Here is a 17519-nt window from a genome sequence, read left to right as displayed (position 1 = left end):
AAAAAGTTAAAAATACAGCTACCGTATGTTCCAGCAATCCTACTTTTAGATAAATAGCCAAAATAAATAAATTATTTCCAAGGTTTCTGTACTCCCATGTTTAGAGCAGCATCATTTACAATAGCCAAATATGAAAACAACCAAATGTCTATCTATGAATAAATGGATAAGGATATCACACACCAAGAGAGAGGTATACTGCTGCTGCTGCTGCTGCTAAGTTGCTTCAGTCATGTCCGACTCTATGCGACCCCATAGACGGCAGCCCACCAGGCTCCCTTGTCCCTGGGATTCTCCAGGCAAGAACTCTGGAATGGGTTGGCATTTCCTTCTCCAATGCATGGAAGTGAAAAGTGAAAGTGAAGTCGTTCAGTATACTATGTAGCCCTAAAATAAGAAAGAAGTTCTGTCATTTTTGACAGCCTGGATGAACTGGAGGGCATTATGCTAAGTGAAATAGAAAGGTAAATACCATAGGGAATCACTTATATCTAGAGTTGTTTTTAAAGTTTCAGTTCAGTTTAGTCGCTCAGTCATGTCCAACTCTTTGCGATGCCGTGGACTGCAGCACGTCAGGCCTCCCTGTCCATCACCAACTCCTGGAGTTTACTCAAACTCATGTCCATTGAGTTATTGATGCCATCAACCATCTCATCCTCTGTTGTCCACTTCTCCTCCCGCCTTCAATCATTCCCAGCATCAGGGTCGTTTCCAATGAGTCAGCTCTTCACATCAGGTGGCCAAAGTATTGGAATTTCAGCTTCAGCATCAGTTCTTCCAATGAATAATCAGGACTGATTTCCTTTAGGCTGGACTGGTTGGATCTCCTTGCAGTCCAAGGGACTCTCAAGAGTCTTCTCCAACACCACAGTTCAAAAGCATCAATTCTTCGGTGCTCAGCTTTCTTTATAGTCCAACTCTCACACCCATACATGACTACTGGAAAAAGCATAGCTTTGACTAGATGGACCTTTGTTGGCAAAGTAATGTCTCTGCTTTTTAATATGCTGTCCAGGTTGGTCATAACTTTTCTTCCAAGGAGCAAGTGTCTTTTAATTTCATGGCTGTGCCACCATCTGCAGTGATTTTGGAGCCCCAAAAAATAAAGTCTGTCACCATTTCCACTCTTTCCCCATCTATTTGCCATAAAGTGATGGGACCGGATACCATGATCTTAGTTTTCTGAATCTTGAGTTTTAAGCCAACTTTTTCACTCTCCTCTTTCACTTTTATCAAGAGGCTCTTTAGTTTTAAAGTTTTTTAACAGTTTTAAAGTTAAGTTTAAAGTTTAACTTACAGAAACAGAGGGCTTCCCTCATAGTTCAGTCAGTAAAGAATCTGCCTGCAATGCAGGAAACCCGGATTTGATTCCTGGTCGGGAAGATCCCCTGGAGAAGGAAACGGCAACCCACTCCAGTTTTCTTGCCTGGAGAATCCCGTGGACAGAGGAGCCTGGAAGGCTACAGTCCACAGGGTCACAAGCTTCAGACAACTAAATGGAAACAGAGTAGAAAAGTGGTTTCCGGGGCCTATGGGGTGGGGGAAATGAGGAGAGATTGTTCAGAGGGTACAGACTTGATGCTGAAAGGTTAGTGAATTCTGAGGAAATAGCATAAAGCCTGGTGACCACAGTTGGTAACAGTGCATCGTGTAACTGAAATTTGCTGAGAGATATACTTAAATTTCTTACCAAAAATAAATACATCTGTAAATATGTGAGGTATTGAATTTGTTAGTTCAATATTGGGGAACCTTTTACAATGTATGTGTATATCAAATGTTTAGGTTGTATACTTAAAATACCTTAGTAAATTAGGTGCTTCCCTGGTCTTACAGTGGTTAAGAATCTGCCTTGCAAAGCAAGGTACACCAGTTCGATCCCTGGTCCGGAAAGATCCCCGAGTGCTGTGGGGCAGCCGAGCCTCCGCTACAGTAGCTGAAGCCCACGCACCCCAGAGCCCCTGCTCTGCCACAAGAGAGACCACTGCAATGAGGACCCCTTGCACCCCAACCACTGCGTAGCCCCCGCTCACCACAACTCAAGAAAGCCCACATGCAGCACCAAAGACCCAGTCAGTCAGAAATAAAATAATAAATATAAAACTAAGTAAATAAATCGGTTTTACCTCAGCAAAGCTGGAGGTGTGGGGTAAGGGAAAGTAAATGCATAAATAAACTGTATGTCTAGAAAATAAGATAGTACTCAGCAATAAATGGGAACACACTATTGATTCTCACAACAGTATGGATGAGTATTAAATACGTTTTGCCAAGTAAAATAAACGATTTGTGTGACATTTTAAGAATGCCAAAACTGTTGGAAAGGAAAAGAGACTGGTAGTTCCAGGAGCTGGTCAGGGAGAGGAATTGCCTAAAAGAAGGTAGCAGAGGGAACTGGGGGTTGACCGAACTGTTCTGTCTGGTCCTGTGATGGTGGGTACAGGACATGTTGTGCATTTCCACCGAGCTGTGCATCTCAAGGAGTTGTAGGTTTTGTGTCTGTTCATTTCTTAAATATCAGCCACAGTATGGGGAATGCAAGATATAGTTCAGACCATACCAAATTAGTTTGTTTTCCAAATGACTCGTGTAAGCATTGTTATATATATTTATTAGGGTTGAACATATAAATAAGTATATTATAGATAAGAGAGCCAGGTTTCTCACTGTTGAAGAAATACAGGTAAGCAAAGGGCAAAGGCTGGGATGAATTTTGTCTTGTGTTGGAGATATCATATGTATTCATATGAACTCATGAAAGGGAGGGAGGGAGGGATAGATAGCTGGATGAATGTGTATATATATGTTTTATGTATTTATATATATATGTGTGTGTGTGTGTGTATATTACACACGCATTTCCCTAGGTGTTTCTCTTGAGAGGGCTTGGAGGCAGTGGTTTCTGAGTGCCAATCTCCAGTAAATAGGACTGGACTCCTTGGAGAGTGGTTTCTTCCAGGACTGGGACAAGGAAAATCCAAGATGAGCTTGGAGGTAGCATCTTGTGGTATCTGAAAGAAAGGATGTACTTACAAAACAGAAAGGAAAAACGATGAGATGTTGCTAGGACACGGAGGCCTATTTCGTAGGCCATCCAATGAGCAAAGCTGGAAAAATTGGAACAAAAGAGTAATTGTGGTATTTGACTATAATCCAAAGAATAAAATAAATACCTACATGTCCATACTCAAAGAAGAATTCCAGTTAGTAATGAAGAAGAAATTAGGGAAATTAAAAAAAAAAATCACCATTAGATCACTACAATATTATTGTCATAGGCAAGACCCACAGATGACTGCTAAAATTAGTGGTCAGAAGCTTAAGGAGAAACAGGATGTTTTCATAGTCACAAGGGATCTCCCACAAATCATTTACAAAGGAAGATAGTAACTCCACAGACAGAAACTTGCCCCTAACCACCTTAAACAAGTAATCCAGGTTCATCCCCCTAACGATAAAACACCTACCTCCTGACGTGGTGGGCTGAGAGGGCATCACCCATGACATCCTTCTCAAGAGTGTATAGCCCTGGTCTAATCATGCTGCTGCTGCTAAGTCGCTTCAGTCGTGTCCGACTCTGTGCGACCCCATGGACTGCAGCCACCAGGCTCCCCCGTCCCTGGGATTCTCCAGGCAAGAACACTGAGAAGACATCAAACAAGCATACAGAACCGCCGACTACTACTCTTCCAAGTGTCTGGATCATGAAGGACAAGGGAAAGCCTAAGAATCGTCACTGTTGGATGCGACAAAGGACTCATGACAGCCAAATGCTCTGTGGGGTCACGGATAGGATCCTGGAAACAAAAAAAATATTAGTGGAGAAAAAGGTGAAATCTGAATGAAGTCTGAAGTTCACTTCTTAGTAATGCATCATTAGGTTCTTCATTCTGACAGTTTTATTTTGGTTCTGTAAGGTGTTAACATTGGGGGGAATTCTGTGGGGGTCCAGTGGTTAGGACTCCATGCTCCCACTGCAGAGGGCCTGGGTTCCATCTCTGGTAAGGGAACTAAGATCCCCGCTGCTGTGTGGTGTGACCAAAACAAAAAAAAAAAGTATTCACAACTGCGGTAACTTGTTGATGAGCATAAGGGAACTCTGTACTTTTGCAAACCCAAAACTGTCTATTAATAGAAGTTAAATTAAAAGTAAAATACAGTTACCTGAGTCCAGTGTTATTTTCATATATTTCACAATTATTTATAAAATACCAATGGAGGAAAAAAACAGTTTTTCTCTGATAACCAAACAAGCAATTTTGGTGACTGTTAAGCTTGTGGTTTATTTTAATATATTTTGGTTGAATTTCTTATCATTAGTTTTTATTTTTAATTGGAGGATCGTTCCTTATCATATTGTGCTGATTTCTGCTAACAGCGTGAATCAGCTATGCTTATATCCACTCCCTCGTGAGCCTGCCTCCACCAGCCCACCCCAGCCCCGTAGGTCATCACGGAGCCCTGCGCTGAGCTCCCTGTGCTATAGGCGGCCTCCCTCTGCTGTGCGAATGGCAGCGCGTCCCGCCTTCTCCTTTTCCTGCTGTGCCAGTAAGTCCACTCTCTATTCCTGCCCTGCAAGGTGGTTTATCAGTACCGTTTTTCTAGATTCCATATTTTGGTAGAAATGTTGATGGAAAAAATTCAATATTCAAAGCTTAACAACCATGAAACCAGAGGTGATTCAGGACACTGAAACAGGTGAAATAAGACAAATGCTCCTATTCTGGTTATGTGTTTTCCAGCGGTATATCAGAGCTTGTTAACTTTCTTCTCCTCTTGCCCCTCTTTATTAAGTGATTCTGACCACCTCCTTCATACTTAATGTACATTGTAATGTCAGAGTTAAACCTTCCCTGCTTGAAGGAACAGGGGTTCCGAAGGCAGGGCTGGGCAATTAGCGGCTTCCTCAGTTGGTGATGGGATGCGTGGGAAAGCCAAAGCACTGTGAGTGAGTTGCCAGAGCCCTGTGCGTGGTGCCCCGTCCGAACCCACTGACAGCTGTACCTGAGGCGTTATTAGTAGAGATGACCTGGTTATCTGGCAGACGTAGTCTAATACTGTTTACTGGACTTAGTCTCTACCTATCGTATTCTGCATGCTTGGCACTATACTAGGGCATGCAGAAATCAAAATCATGATCTCTGCCAGAGAAGTTCTACTTGTTTTGAAAGCAGACAACCCTGAGGGTTCTGTAGCAGATGGAAAGGCCAGAGGTGTTACAGCCTTTGCTGTCATATCCTTTCAGCGTCTTCCTGTAATTCCTAGGACTGTGCTTTGGCATGTTTATGTAAACTTTGAGTCTGTTTCCTTACCTGTGGTGTGGGATACGAATGTCAGTCTTCCAAGACTGCAACGCTCACTCATGCCTGACACACAGGAGATGTTTAGGGGACTGCAGCTGTCCTTATCGTGGTCCTTGTCATCAGGACTTACAGGCCATTAGAAAGTATGATCATTTCTTACACCAGGTAACTGTTCATTGAATATTGTGTTACTCAACCCTTGTGTTCCATCTTTGTTTTATCTTTTTAGAGACGATGAAGAGAAAAAAAAGTCTGTGTCCGAAGGTGCCGATGAGAAGGCTAATGGAACGCATCCAAAGAGCATCAGCCGCATTGGGAGCACCACCAACCCATTCCTGGACATTCCTCACGACCCCAATGCCGCTGTGTATAAAAGTGGGTTCTTGGCTCGGAAAATCCATGCAGATATGGATGGAAAGAAGAGTAAGCATCATTTGTTGACATTTCCTGTCTCATTTATTTCATCTTTAAGATAAGCTCAAAATTAAAGTGAATTTATCTGAAGCAAAGGAATAAAGAAAATGATATTTATTTAGATAAATATTATTGAAATTTGATAAAACCTCTAACCCTAAATCATAAATCCCTTATGTACCTGATCTTCTGTAAATAGAACTTTAGAACTTCAGAACCAGAAGACTCACAGATTATTCATTTCTAACCTCTTATTCATCTATTTATTCCTGCCTTCAACAAATAACTTTGAGTACCTGCCATGCGCTAGGCATCAAAAATATAGAAGTATATAGAAAGGACAAGGGCCGTATCTTCATGGAGTTTCCATTTCTGGTGGTTGAAGGAAGGGTTCAACTTATAACACATAGAATAGTAAATAGCGTGAGGCCCTGGAAACAAAGCAGGGAGGGACAGAATTGTGATCCAGGCACACACGTGGAGCAGGGCCGTCTGTGGAGGAGGGACAGGTGTGTGTAGGCAATGTGTGTGCTTCACCCTGGAAGACGGAAGGAGGCCCATGTGACAGGATTGTCTGCTGACGTGTGATGCTGGGAGTCCAGGTGGAATGGAGTATGTCTGTGTCTAGAATGGCCTTTGCAGAGGGTGAAATGGCAGTTGCATGTAGGCAGTACAATGGATAGACTGAGATAGCTGCTGCGGATGCTCAGCATTAGGCTGCTCCTGCAGACACAGGCTTGCAGTGCTGAGATGCACGGTCCCACCACTTCCATCTGTGCATATTTTCCTTCATGTGTTAGCATATTCTAGCATGTTCTGCCAGGGTGCAGTCAAGAGAAACATTGTGATAGTGTAGCTTTGACGCTGGCTCATGATGCTCCCCCAGTTCTGTAGGACTGCCCCACCGCCTTTAGGCACCCTGCACACTAGCCCACCAGGCTACTTCATCTTCTCTAACAACACTGTGTCTGCAAGCCAGTTGCAAGGGAAACTTCAGTCTAACAGCTTAGGAAAAGGGGGCAAGGAAACACTGAAGATGAAGAATTGTCTCCAGGGCATTTCTTGCATTTCTTTCTCTTTATTATTTTGTGTATCATATTTATTCTTTTCTTATTGAGGAATAATTGATTTATAATATTATCTTCAGGTGTATAATGTAGTGATTCATAAATTTTATAGGTTATACTCCAGTTATAGTTGTTATAAAATATTGGCTGGAATTCCCCATGCTATACAATGTATCCTTGCAGCTTATTTACTTTATATGTAGTAGTTTTTACCCCTTAATTTCCCACCCTTATATTGCTCCTCCCCCATCCATCTCCCCATGGTAGACACTGGTTTGTACTATATATCTGTGAGTCTGTTTCATTTTTGTAATATTCACTCATTTGTTTTTTTAGATTCCATGAATAAGCAGTGAAACAAAGTATTTATCTTTCTCTGTCTGCCTTATATCACTAGCCCTAATACTCTCCAGATCCATTCATATTGTTGCAAATGGCAGAACTGCATTCTTTTTCATATCTGAGTAATATTCCATTGTGTGCGTGGTGTGTGTGTGTGTGTGTGTGTGTGTGTCTCACATCTTCTTTATTCATTTATCAGTTGATGGACACTTACCTTGGCTGAAAAGTTAGCTGATAACCTTATAGGAACTCCTTTGTAAGTAACTCGTTGCTTTTACCTTTGCATATTCTTTGCATATTCTGTCTTTAGTTTTAATTTTTGCCATTTTAATTGCAGTGTATCAGTGTCCCCTTTGGGTTGATCCTGTTTCAGACTTCCAATTTTCAACCAAGAAGTCTGTTTCCTTTCCCAGGATAGGGAAGTTTTCAGCTATTATGTATTCAAGTATGTTGCCTTCCACATTCTCTCTTCTTCTGGTGCCCTTATACTGAGAATGTTGGTGCACTTGATGTTGCCCTCAGAGATCTCTTAAACTATCCTCATTTCTTTTTATTCGTTTTTCTGCTCAGCAGCAGTGATTTCCACTACTCCATCTTCTAGTTCACTGATCCATTCCTCTGTATCATTTCATCTACTGCCGATTCCTTTAGTGTATTTTTCCATTTCAGTTATTGTATTCTTCATCTGTTTAGTTGTTGTTTGTATTTTCTAACTCTTTGTTAAAAAGCCCTAACTTCTCCCTCTGTTTGTTCATTCTTCTCCTGAGTTCTTTGGTCATCTTTCCAATTGGTACCTTGAACATTTTCTCAGTTAAATTGCGTATCTCCACATAGTTCTTCTAGGGTTTCTACTTGTTCCTATTTGGGACATGTTCTCCTGTCATCTCATTTTGCCTTATTCGCTGGTTTCATTTCTGTGTATCTGATAACTTGGTTACATTTCCTGACCTTGGAGAATGACCTTTGGCAGGGACTTCCTGCGTAGCCCAGCAGCACTCAGGGCTCTGTGCTCTAGGAGTGCCTCCTAAGACGACTTTGTGGGTCCTCCCCTTGTGGTGGGCTGACTACGATGGGTGATCTCGCAGGCATGGCTGGCCCCTGGTCTGGTTGCTTGCCAGGCCCTCCTTGTGTAGAGGGTGCTGGTCACTGGTTGCTGTGCCTGAGTCACAGGGTGGCTGGCTGCCTCACTCCTGGTGAGCCCCAGGGTTTATGCTGGCCCAGTGACGGGCAGAGCCAGGTCCTGAGGTCTAACTGCAGGATCCGGGGGTGCCAGAGCTGGAATTGTACCTCTGTTGTGTGGAACTGGATCCTGGGGCAGCTGGCTAAGGGACCCAGTGTCTCTCAGAGCTGGTGTTGGCCTGAAGGTAGGCAGGACAGGGCCCAGCTCGTGGATGGGCTCAGTCTTCAGGCTCCAAGACTACAGTTTTCCTTGGGTGTGTCTGCCTGCTGGTGGGTGATGCTGGTTCCAAGGTGAGAGCAGGCTCATGAGGGCTGGGGCCAAGGCCCAGGAGACTCTCAGGCTGGCGCCTGCTCACTCTGGGGTCTCTGGCTGCAGGGCCCTGGGGCTCCCAGGCCCGGATCCTGGGCGCTGGTGTGTGCGGCCAGGTCCTGGACCCTCTGGTGGACAGGGCGTGTTCAGGGCCAGCAGTGAGCTCGGGGAGGTCTTAAGGCAGCCTTCTGGTGGGTGAGACTGTGTCCCCACCTAGTTAGCTGCATGGCCTGAGTTCCTGGTTCCTTCAGGTTGGTGGGTGAAGGTGTGGCTGGGTCCTGAGGCTCGTCAATCAAGGGGAGGACCCACAGGGTGCTTGCCAGCCCGTGTCCTGAGGTAGAGTGGGCATCCGCAATGGCTGGCTCCTGCGTGTCCAGGAGGGGGCTGCAGCTGCCCCAGCCTCTCTGAGAGGCTCTCTGACATCAGCAGGTGGGTCTGACCTTGGATCCTTTCAAATGGCTGCTTCAAAACCTTAGTTATCTCCTTTGAGAACTTCTGGTTGGTTAGGGCAGTTTTAAATGTCACAGGCTTTTTCTTTTTAGCAACATAAGATGTTCTGCCTGTTACCTGCCTCTGCTTCAGTCTCTGTTTCTGATCCTACCTCAGAACCCAAAATAGGTGGGAAAACAGATGGCTCAGGTAAGATGGGGCCGATTGGGCCCAGTCTCCAGACTTCACTCCTATGCTTGCGTTATCACTCAGGGCTCTTCACTTCTGCCTTTGAGAGAGGGGTTGCGGGAGGAGCCTTAAAGTTTCAGGCTGTAATCCTCAGGCTCTTCCTGCTGCTGCTGCTGCTAAGTTGCTTCAGTCGTGTCTGACTCTGTGCAACCCCATAGACGGCAGCCCACCAGGCTCCCCCCTTCCCTGGGATTCTCCAGGCAAGAGTACTGGAGTGGGGTGCCATTGCCTTCTCCCAGGCTCTTCCTCGATATTCCCAATTCAAATTTTCATGGATTTTAAGATCACCTTAGTATGGACAAGATGATTCAACATTTTCAGTACAGGAAAGTGCATAATTTCTAATGATAATTAGATAATCAGTCATGTCCAGTTCTTTGCAACCCCAGGCTCCTCACTCCATGGAATTTTCTAAGCAAAAATACTGGGGTAGGTAGCCATTCCCTTCTCTAGGGAATCTTCCCAATGCGGGGATTGAACCCAGGTCTCCTACATTGCAGGCAGATTCTTTTGCCAGCTGAGCCATCAAGAAAGCCCAGTGATAATTTATATACACTAAAGTTTACCAAGAAGCAACAGTTAGAACTGTGGAACAACAGACTGGTTCCAAATCAGAAAAGGAGTATGTCAAGGCTGTATATTGTCACCTTGCTTATTTAACTTATATGCAGAGTACATCAAGAGAAATGCTGGACTGGGTGAAGCACAAGCTGGAATCAAGATTGCTGGGAGAAATATCAATAACCTCAGACATGCCGATGATACCACCCTTATGGCAAAAAGTGAAGAAGAACTAAAGAGTCTCTTAATGAAAGTGAAAGGCTCCAAAACCATTGCAGATGGTGATTGCAGCCATGAAATTAAAAGACGCTTGCTCTTTAGAAGAAAAGTTATGACTAACCTAGACAGCATATTAAAAAGCAGAGACATTACTTTGCCAACAAAGGTCCATCTAGTCAAAGCCTTGGTTTTTCCAGTGGTCATGTATGGATGTGAGAGTTGGACTCTAAAGAAAGCTGAATTGATGCTTTTGAACTGTGGTTTTGGAGAAGACTCTTGAGAGTCCCTTGGACTGCAAGGAGATCCAACCAGTCCGTCCTAAAGAAATCAGTCCTGAATATTCATTGGAAGGACTGATGCTGAAGCTGAAGCTCCAATACTTTGGCCACCTGATGTGAAGAACTGACTCATTGGAAAAGACCCTGATGCTGGGAAAGATTGAAGGCGGGAGGAGAAGGGGATGACAGAGGATGAGATGGTTGGATGGTTATCACCGACTCCATGGACATGAGTTTGAGTAAGTTCTAGGAGTTGGTGATGGACAGAGAGGCCTGGCTTACTGCTGTCCATGGGATCACAAAGAGCTGGACACGACTGAGTGACTGAACTGAACTGAACTGAAAGTTTATCAACTTCAAGTCCATCGTCTTAGTTCTAAAAATGTATACACTTGTGCAACTACCATCACAACCAGACACACAGCATTTCCATTAGCTGAAAAAGCTCTTGCAGTTAATTCCTTCCACTTTACTCCCAATGGCAACCCTTATTTGTTCTTGGGCACTGAGCTTTCTCTTTCCTATAATTTCAGTGAATGGAATCCTGCATACCTTTTTGTGCTTAGCTTCTTTTGCTTGGTCGTGTTCTTTGCAGATCCATTCCATTGCTGGGATATCCCACAGTTTACACATTCACCAGTTGGGCTTTTGTGTTTTCATTTTGGGACTTTATAAATAAACTTGCTTTGGATATTCTCAAACAAGTCTATGCATATACAAATGTTTTCATCTCTTTTCAGAAGGGACCTTAGGGTGAGGGAGTGAGCCTGCTGGGACGTATATTAAGTATGCATTTGATTCTGTAATAAACTTCTCAACTTTCCATACTGTACTGTATGCATTCCTGAAAACTGTGCATTTTATGTCCTCTTGATAAGATGATCCCTTTGTCATGAAAAGACCTTCCTTATTCCTGGTCACATTCCTTAGTTTGAAGTCTACTTTCTCTAATATTAATATTAATATAGTGACTGCTTTGTTGACTATGCCGAAGCCTTTGACTGTGTGGATCACAATAAACTGTGGAAAATTCTGAAAGAGATGGGAATACCAGACCACCTGACCTGCCTCTTGAGAGACCTATATGCAGGTCAGGAAGCAACAGTTAGAACTGGACACAGAACAACAGACTGGTTCCAAATAGGAAAAGGAGTACTTCAAGGCTGTATATTGTCGCTCTGCTTATTTAACTTATATGCAGAGTACATCATGAGAAACGCTGGGCTGGAGGAAGCACAAGCTGGAATCAAGATTGCCAGGAGAAATATCAATAACCTCAGATAAGCAGATGACACCACCTTTATGGCTGAAAGTGGAGAGGAACTAAAGAGCCTCTTGATGAAAGTGAAAGAGGAGAGTGAAAAAGTTGGCTCAAAGCTCAACATTCAGAAAACGAAGATCATGGCATCCAGTCCCATCACTTCATGGCAGCTAGATGGGGAAACAGTGTAAACAGTGGCTGACTTTATTTTTCTGGCCTCTAAAATCACTGCAGATGGTGATTGCAGCCATGAAATTAAAAGGCACTTACTCCTTGGAAAGAAAGTTATGACCAACCCAGACAGCATATTAAAAAGCAGAGATATTACTTTGCCAACAAGGTTCCATCTAGTCAAGGCTATGGTTTTTCCAGTGGTCATGTATGGATGTGAGAGTTGGACTATAAAGAAAGCTGAGCTCCAAAGAATTGATGCTTTTGAAGTGTGGTGTTGGAGAAGACTCTTGAGAGTCCCTTGGACTGCAAGGAGATCGAACCAGTCCATCCTAAAGGATATCAGTCCTGGGTGTTCATTGGACGGACTGAGGCTGAAGCTGAAACTCCAATACTTTGGCCACCTGATGCGAAGAGCTGACTCATTGGAAAAGACCCTGATGCTGGGAAAGATTGAGGGCAGGAGAAGGGGATGACAGAGGATGAGATGGTTGGATGGCATCACTGACACAATGGACAGGGGTTTGGGTAGACTCTGGGAGTTGGTGATGGACAGGAAGGCCTGGCGTGCTACGGTTCATAGGGTCGCAAAGAGTCGGACATGACTGAGCGACTGAACTGAACTGAATATAGTGTCTCTAGCTTTCTTTTCAATTTTTGCATAATATACAGAAATTTTTTCTAGCTTTTTTGTCTTACTCCATGATCTTGTCTTTAAAATTATTTTATACAATGTACTGTTGGGTCTTTTCAACCAACTTTTAATTGGAGTGTTGACTTTAATTCTGCCATCTTGCTCTTTGATTTTGATTTTTTCCTCTTTCTCTGACTTTCATGGGATTGCATGTGGATGTGTGTGGTTCAATCTTTCTTCACTTGTTGGCATATTAGTTGTACATCTTTAATAAGTTTAATGATTGCTGGAGGGTTTACTGTATAATCTTTAACTTTTCAGTCTGCTTTCAAATGTTACTACTTTGCAAGTACTTTGAAACCTTTATAACAGGTTTCCCCTTTCTCTTTACTAGCAATGTGCTATTATCATACATTTTAATTATGTTTATTAAACCCATACTACATTGTTATTATTTTTGCTTTAAAAAGAAATGTGTTCTTTACTTTTACGCACATACTGACCATTGCTGGTGTACTGGATTCCCTTTTGCAATTTCACATTTCTGTTTAGTATCTTTTTTTGTTCTTGCCTGAACAATTTCTTTCAACATATAGTAAACTGCTGGTGAGAAATGTTCTCATGTTTTATTGGCTTTTAAAGTAATTTGTGCTGCACCTTAACCTTAGGAATCTATATTCACTGGTGTATAATTCCTTGACAGTGCTTTCATTTTTGTTTAAAATTGTAATATATTGTTCTGTTGTTCTCTGCCCTGGGTGGTTTAGACAAAGGTCTGCTATGGTTTTTTGTTCCTCTGTACATAGTGCGGGTTTCTACCCCTCTGGCCACTCTCAAAATTTTTCTCTTTATCCTTGATTTTAAGTGGTTTTATTGTGAGGCATTTTACTTTCTGTTTTCCTCGCCTGGTGATTATCTTTAAGTTCTTGGATTCATCGGCTTATGTTTTTCACCAATTCTAGAAGTTTCTCAGTCATCATTTTTGTAGACCCACCCTTCTTTCTGGGACCCTAGTTCCCTATATATTGCACCATATTGCATTTTTTCCAACTCTTTTTTTGTTTGTTTTTTCAGTACTTTAATAATTTTTATTGCTTTTTCTTCAAGTTTACCACAGTATTTTTGTTCCACATATAGTATTTTTATCTTAGAAACTGCAAAGTGAAATGTTTTATCCTCTGCTTTTCTCCTTATCAAGTTTGTATATTTCTTAATATCTTTGAGCATATTTTTCATGTTTACAATAGCTGTTTTAAGGGCCTTCTCTTCAAATTCATTCTGTCTTTTCTGGGACTGTTACATTCTTTGCATTCCTAACAATTTTTATTTGGATGCCAGACACTGTGACATTTTTCAGGGTGGATTTGGTTCGATTCCTGTAAAGAATGTTGGATTTTATTCCATTGTCCAAGTAACTTGCTGATTAGCTGAACCCTTTAAAGTCTTGTCTTTACCCTTTGTTAAGGTAGAGCAGGCGGTGCCAGTGGTAAAGACCCTGCCTGCCAGAGACGTGGCTACAATCCCTGGGTCAGGAAGATCCCCTGGAGGAGGGCAAGGCAATCCACTCCAGTATTGTTGCCTGGAAAATCCCAGGGACAGAGGAGCTTGTCAGGCTGCAGTCCATAGGGTCGCCAAGAGTGGGAAACAACTGAAGCGACTTAGCACGCGTGCACACGTGATGGGGCGGGAACAGCCTTTGTGCAGGGACTCACTTAGCTCCATTCAGTGCAGTTCAGTTGCTCAGTCGCGTCCGACTCTTTGCGACCCCATGAATTGGAGCTCCAATTCAGGCCTCCCTGTCCATCACCAATTCCCAGAGTTCACTCAAACTCACGTCCATCGAGTCCGTGATGCCATCCAGCCATCTCATCCTCTGTCGTCCCCTTCTCCTCCTGCCCCCAATCCCTCCCAGCATCAGAGTCTTTTCCAATGAGTCAACTCTTTGCATGAGGTGGCCAAAGTACTGGAGTTTCAGCTTTAGCATCATTCCTTCCAAAGAACACCCAGGACTGATCTCCTTTAGAATGGACTGGTTGGATCTCCTTGCAGTCCAGGGGACTCTCAAGAGTCTTCTCCAACACCACAGTTCAAAAGCATCAATTCTCCCATGCTCAGCTTTCTTCACAGTCCAACTCTCACATCCATACATGACCACTGGAAAAACCATAGCCTTGACTAGATGGACCTTTGTTGGCAAAGTAATGTCTCTGCTTTTGAATATACTATCTAGGTTGGTCATAACTTCCAAGGAGTAAGCGTCTTTTAATTTCATGGCTGCAATCACCAACTGCAGTGATTAGCTCCATTACTAAAGCATTATTACTCTTCTTTAGACTCTCTTCAATGCCCTGGTGTAAATAAAGTCTTTCCAATCTGTCTGATGCGAATATAGACTATTCTTAGCCCTGTGTGAGGTCTTAAGACTACTCATTCTACTCCTTATCTGTGATGCACTGGTCCATTTCGTTTCATGAGTGTTCAGATCAGTGCTCCAACCAAGAGCCTGGGATTCCTCCACAGATCTTCAGAGCTGTGTCTCTGTGTAGCTCTCTCTCTCTCTGTCTCTCTCTCTCTCTGCTCTATAAATTACAGCCACCTCAGCCTCACCAAACTTCCCCTTCAGCTCATCGACTCAGCACACAGCTCCAGGCACCCTCTTTACTGCTGGATCTTAGTTAAGACACCTCCTCCAAGCAGTAATCTGGGCTTACCTTTGTTGTTCCTCTCTCTTCAAATTTCTCTTCTTTCAGTTCAAATCTGCCTATTGTACAGTGTTTGAAAACTATTGTTTTATATATATTGTTCTGTTTTCTAGTGGTTAGTCTTTAATGAGCATAGCTAGAACTACCCTGATTATTGATCCCTGTTGTTAAGAAATTTCTTCCTAGTTGCCTCAGTCCTCAAGACCTAGTATTTAACTGAGTTAAGAAAGTGACAAGGAATTCTAGGTATTTGAGTGTGATCAGGTGTTTATGTGGAGTGCCAGAATGGAATTTGTCTTTTTCCCACCTAATCTCTTCCATAACCTCCCCACCCCCCATCCGTTTTGTTGGACTTCCGGTCATATCTGCTTTAACTGGTTAATCTCACTCCTGGATGGCTTACGGCACCATCACCTGACTCACTTCTGAACGCATCCTTCTGTTTTGAGAGCTGGTCGCCATAAGCAGATTTAAAATACATTTTATATTACTTATATCTACTGTGTTTTAAAACACACCACTTTCCATTTCTAATATCTTAAGAGTGAAAAAGCAGTAGTGGAGCTTTCCTGGAAGGGAAGAGCCAAAGGATTTTTGAGAAGTTTGCGTAATGATGCCTCTTGGGCACTTGGGCACATTATTCTGCTAAGTCTGTAGAAACTTATTTGGGTTCATCATATTCACTGTAGCCGTCTCAGGCGGCCTGAAACGTCCTTGGAGCAGGGCTTGGGTTCCCAGCCACAGACGGGCCAGGTCACGGCAGTGAGAGCCCCAGATCCCAGCCGCTAGACCAGTGGTCAGTGACAAGGGCTCTGGCCCTTCGGCTTTGCACAAAAGAATTTCCACAAAGACAGGAAGTAGTGAAGCCAGTGGAGTAGTTACTAAGAGGAAAGAGTCCGGTCCGTGTGGGTGGGCACACGGGCAGACTCGGAGCGGGAGTCCCCGAGTCGCACCGTCAGCAGTTTAGGTCACTCACATGGGACGTTTCTTTTGGTTTTCCTTTGGCCCGTCATTCTGACTTGCCCGGGTCACAGTCCATATTTGGTGTATCTCAGGATCCTTCCCTGTGTGCACATGCATCTCTTAGCCAAGATGGTTTCTACCGCAAAGGAGTACAGGTAACTTATGTTAGTTGACATCACTCCCTTTGACCTCCAAGGAGCTTTTCTGCCCACATGTGGTTGAGGAGATCTCCTGACTTCAGGAATGAGAAATACGTGGATCTGGGCAGGGCACAACCTCCTCCTTTAATTGTCCTGCTATTCTCATTTTGGAGTGGTCAATAGGGAATGAACGTCCAGTTGCTTTACGCTGAGGGGTACCCCTCTGCCTCCTGCCTCCGGACTCTGTTGCATTTGTACGTATGTGTGTGCGTGGGTGGGCGCTCTGGTGACAGTTTTTCATAAGTGAAGGTTTGGGTCAAAAGTCTGTGGAAAGATTAAAACCTTGGTTAACTTGTCTGTAAAGGACCACCTGTCCAACTCCAGATTTATATCTTTCATTTTTTAGATTTACTCTGAAGTACTAAATTTGTCAGAGTATTTCAATTTCTCATATAAACACTTTTTTTAAAAAAACTTGGAGATTTTCTTTCCTCTTATTTATTTGTTTAGTCTTTTAAGGATATGCTTTCATTTTCACTTTCACTTTAAAAATACGCTTAGCTCAGAAATTTGCCCAGGAAACACATCATGATTAAAAGCAAATGTTGTCTCATAGAAGTATATGTGTTCACCAGACCCATTAAATCTGACACTAAGGGCAAGCTTTGAACAGTCAAGTTTAGAAAACAAAGTGTATCTCCTGGATTTTGTCAGGCAGAATGAAAAATAAAGTTCAATACATGCTCTTAGTTTTATTAACCAATGCAAGATATCTGTGGGAATCAAAAAAAGTGGAAACAAGGTACTCTAAATATGAATGTGCTAAATGATGATGAATTAGAAAGATAATCAAGTGATTACTCAATATTAGTGCTTTTTCCTAAGCACTTCATTTAATCTTCACCCTGTGAAGCAGGTATTACTGCTACTATCCCCATTTTACTAAGGAGGAAATTCATCTTAAATTTATTAGCCAAAGCTATAGAATATCAGGAAATGTGGTGGAACTAAAATCCGATTATACCAAACTAACTATGGCACATTATTAAAAGCAGTGCCCATGAGAACATATGCCCAGAAAACATTCAAGTTCTCCATGTCTGTGCCATCAGGACCGGGGCACGTATTTAGATGACTAGAGGTCTCAGTCTGGGGCCAGCAGGGTCTAAGCATGTCTTTTACTTGGCCAGCCCAGCACTCTTTTGTAAATTGAGCTGTGTGAATTTATCTGCATTTTCTGGCTGACCATCCTTTCCACAAGTCCCCGTCTCATCGTGCCAGGCCTCCTCACACACAG

At 43.0% G+C, this 17519-nt stretch overlaps 1 protein-coding gene across 10 annotated transcripts in view; it reads left to right on the top strand.

The window, feature by feature from the left end:
• PSD3 (pleckstrin and Sec7 domain containing 3) overlaps positions 1-17519 on the top strand; it is a 610137-nt gene that overhangs the window by 499816 nt on the left and 92802 nt on the right. For all 10 annotated transcript variants that reach the window (XM_044925847.2, XM_025293130.3, XM_044925868.2 and 7 more), the window contains one exon: positions 5533-5726. In XM_044925847.2, the coding sequence (XP_044781782.2) occupies positions 5533-5726 (194 nt within the window). The remainder of the gene's footprint in view (positions 1-5532; positions 5727-17519) is intronic.

The sequence above is a fragment of the Bubalus bubalis genome, chromosome 1 (genome assembly GCF_019923935.1).
Source record: "Bubalus bubalis isolate 160015118507 breed Murrah chromosome 1, NDDB_SH_1, whole genome shotgun sequence".
NCBI lineage: Eukaryota > Metazoa > Chordata > Mammalia > Artiodactyla > Bovidae > Bubalus > Bubalus bubalis.
Note: the sequence above shows the minus strand (reverse complement) of the source record. Positions and strands in the feature narration are given on the sequence as shown.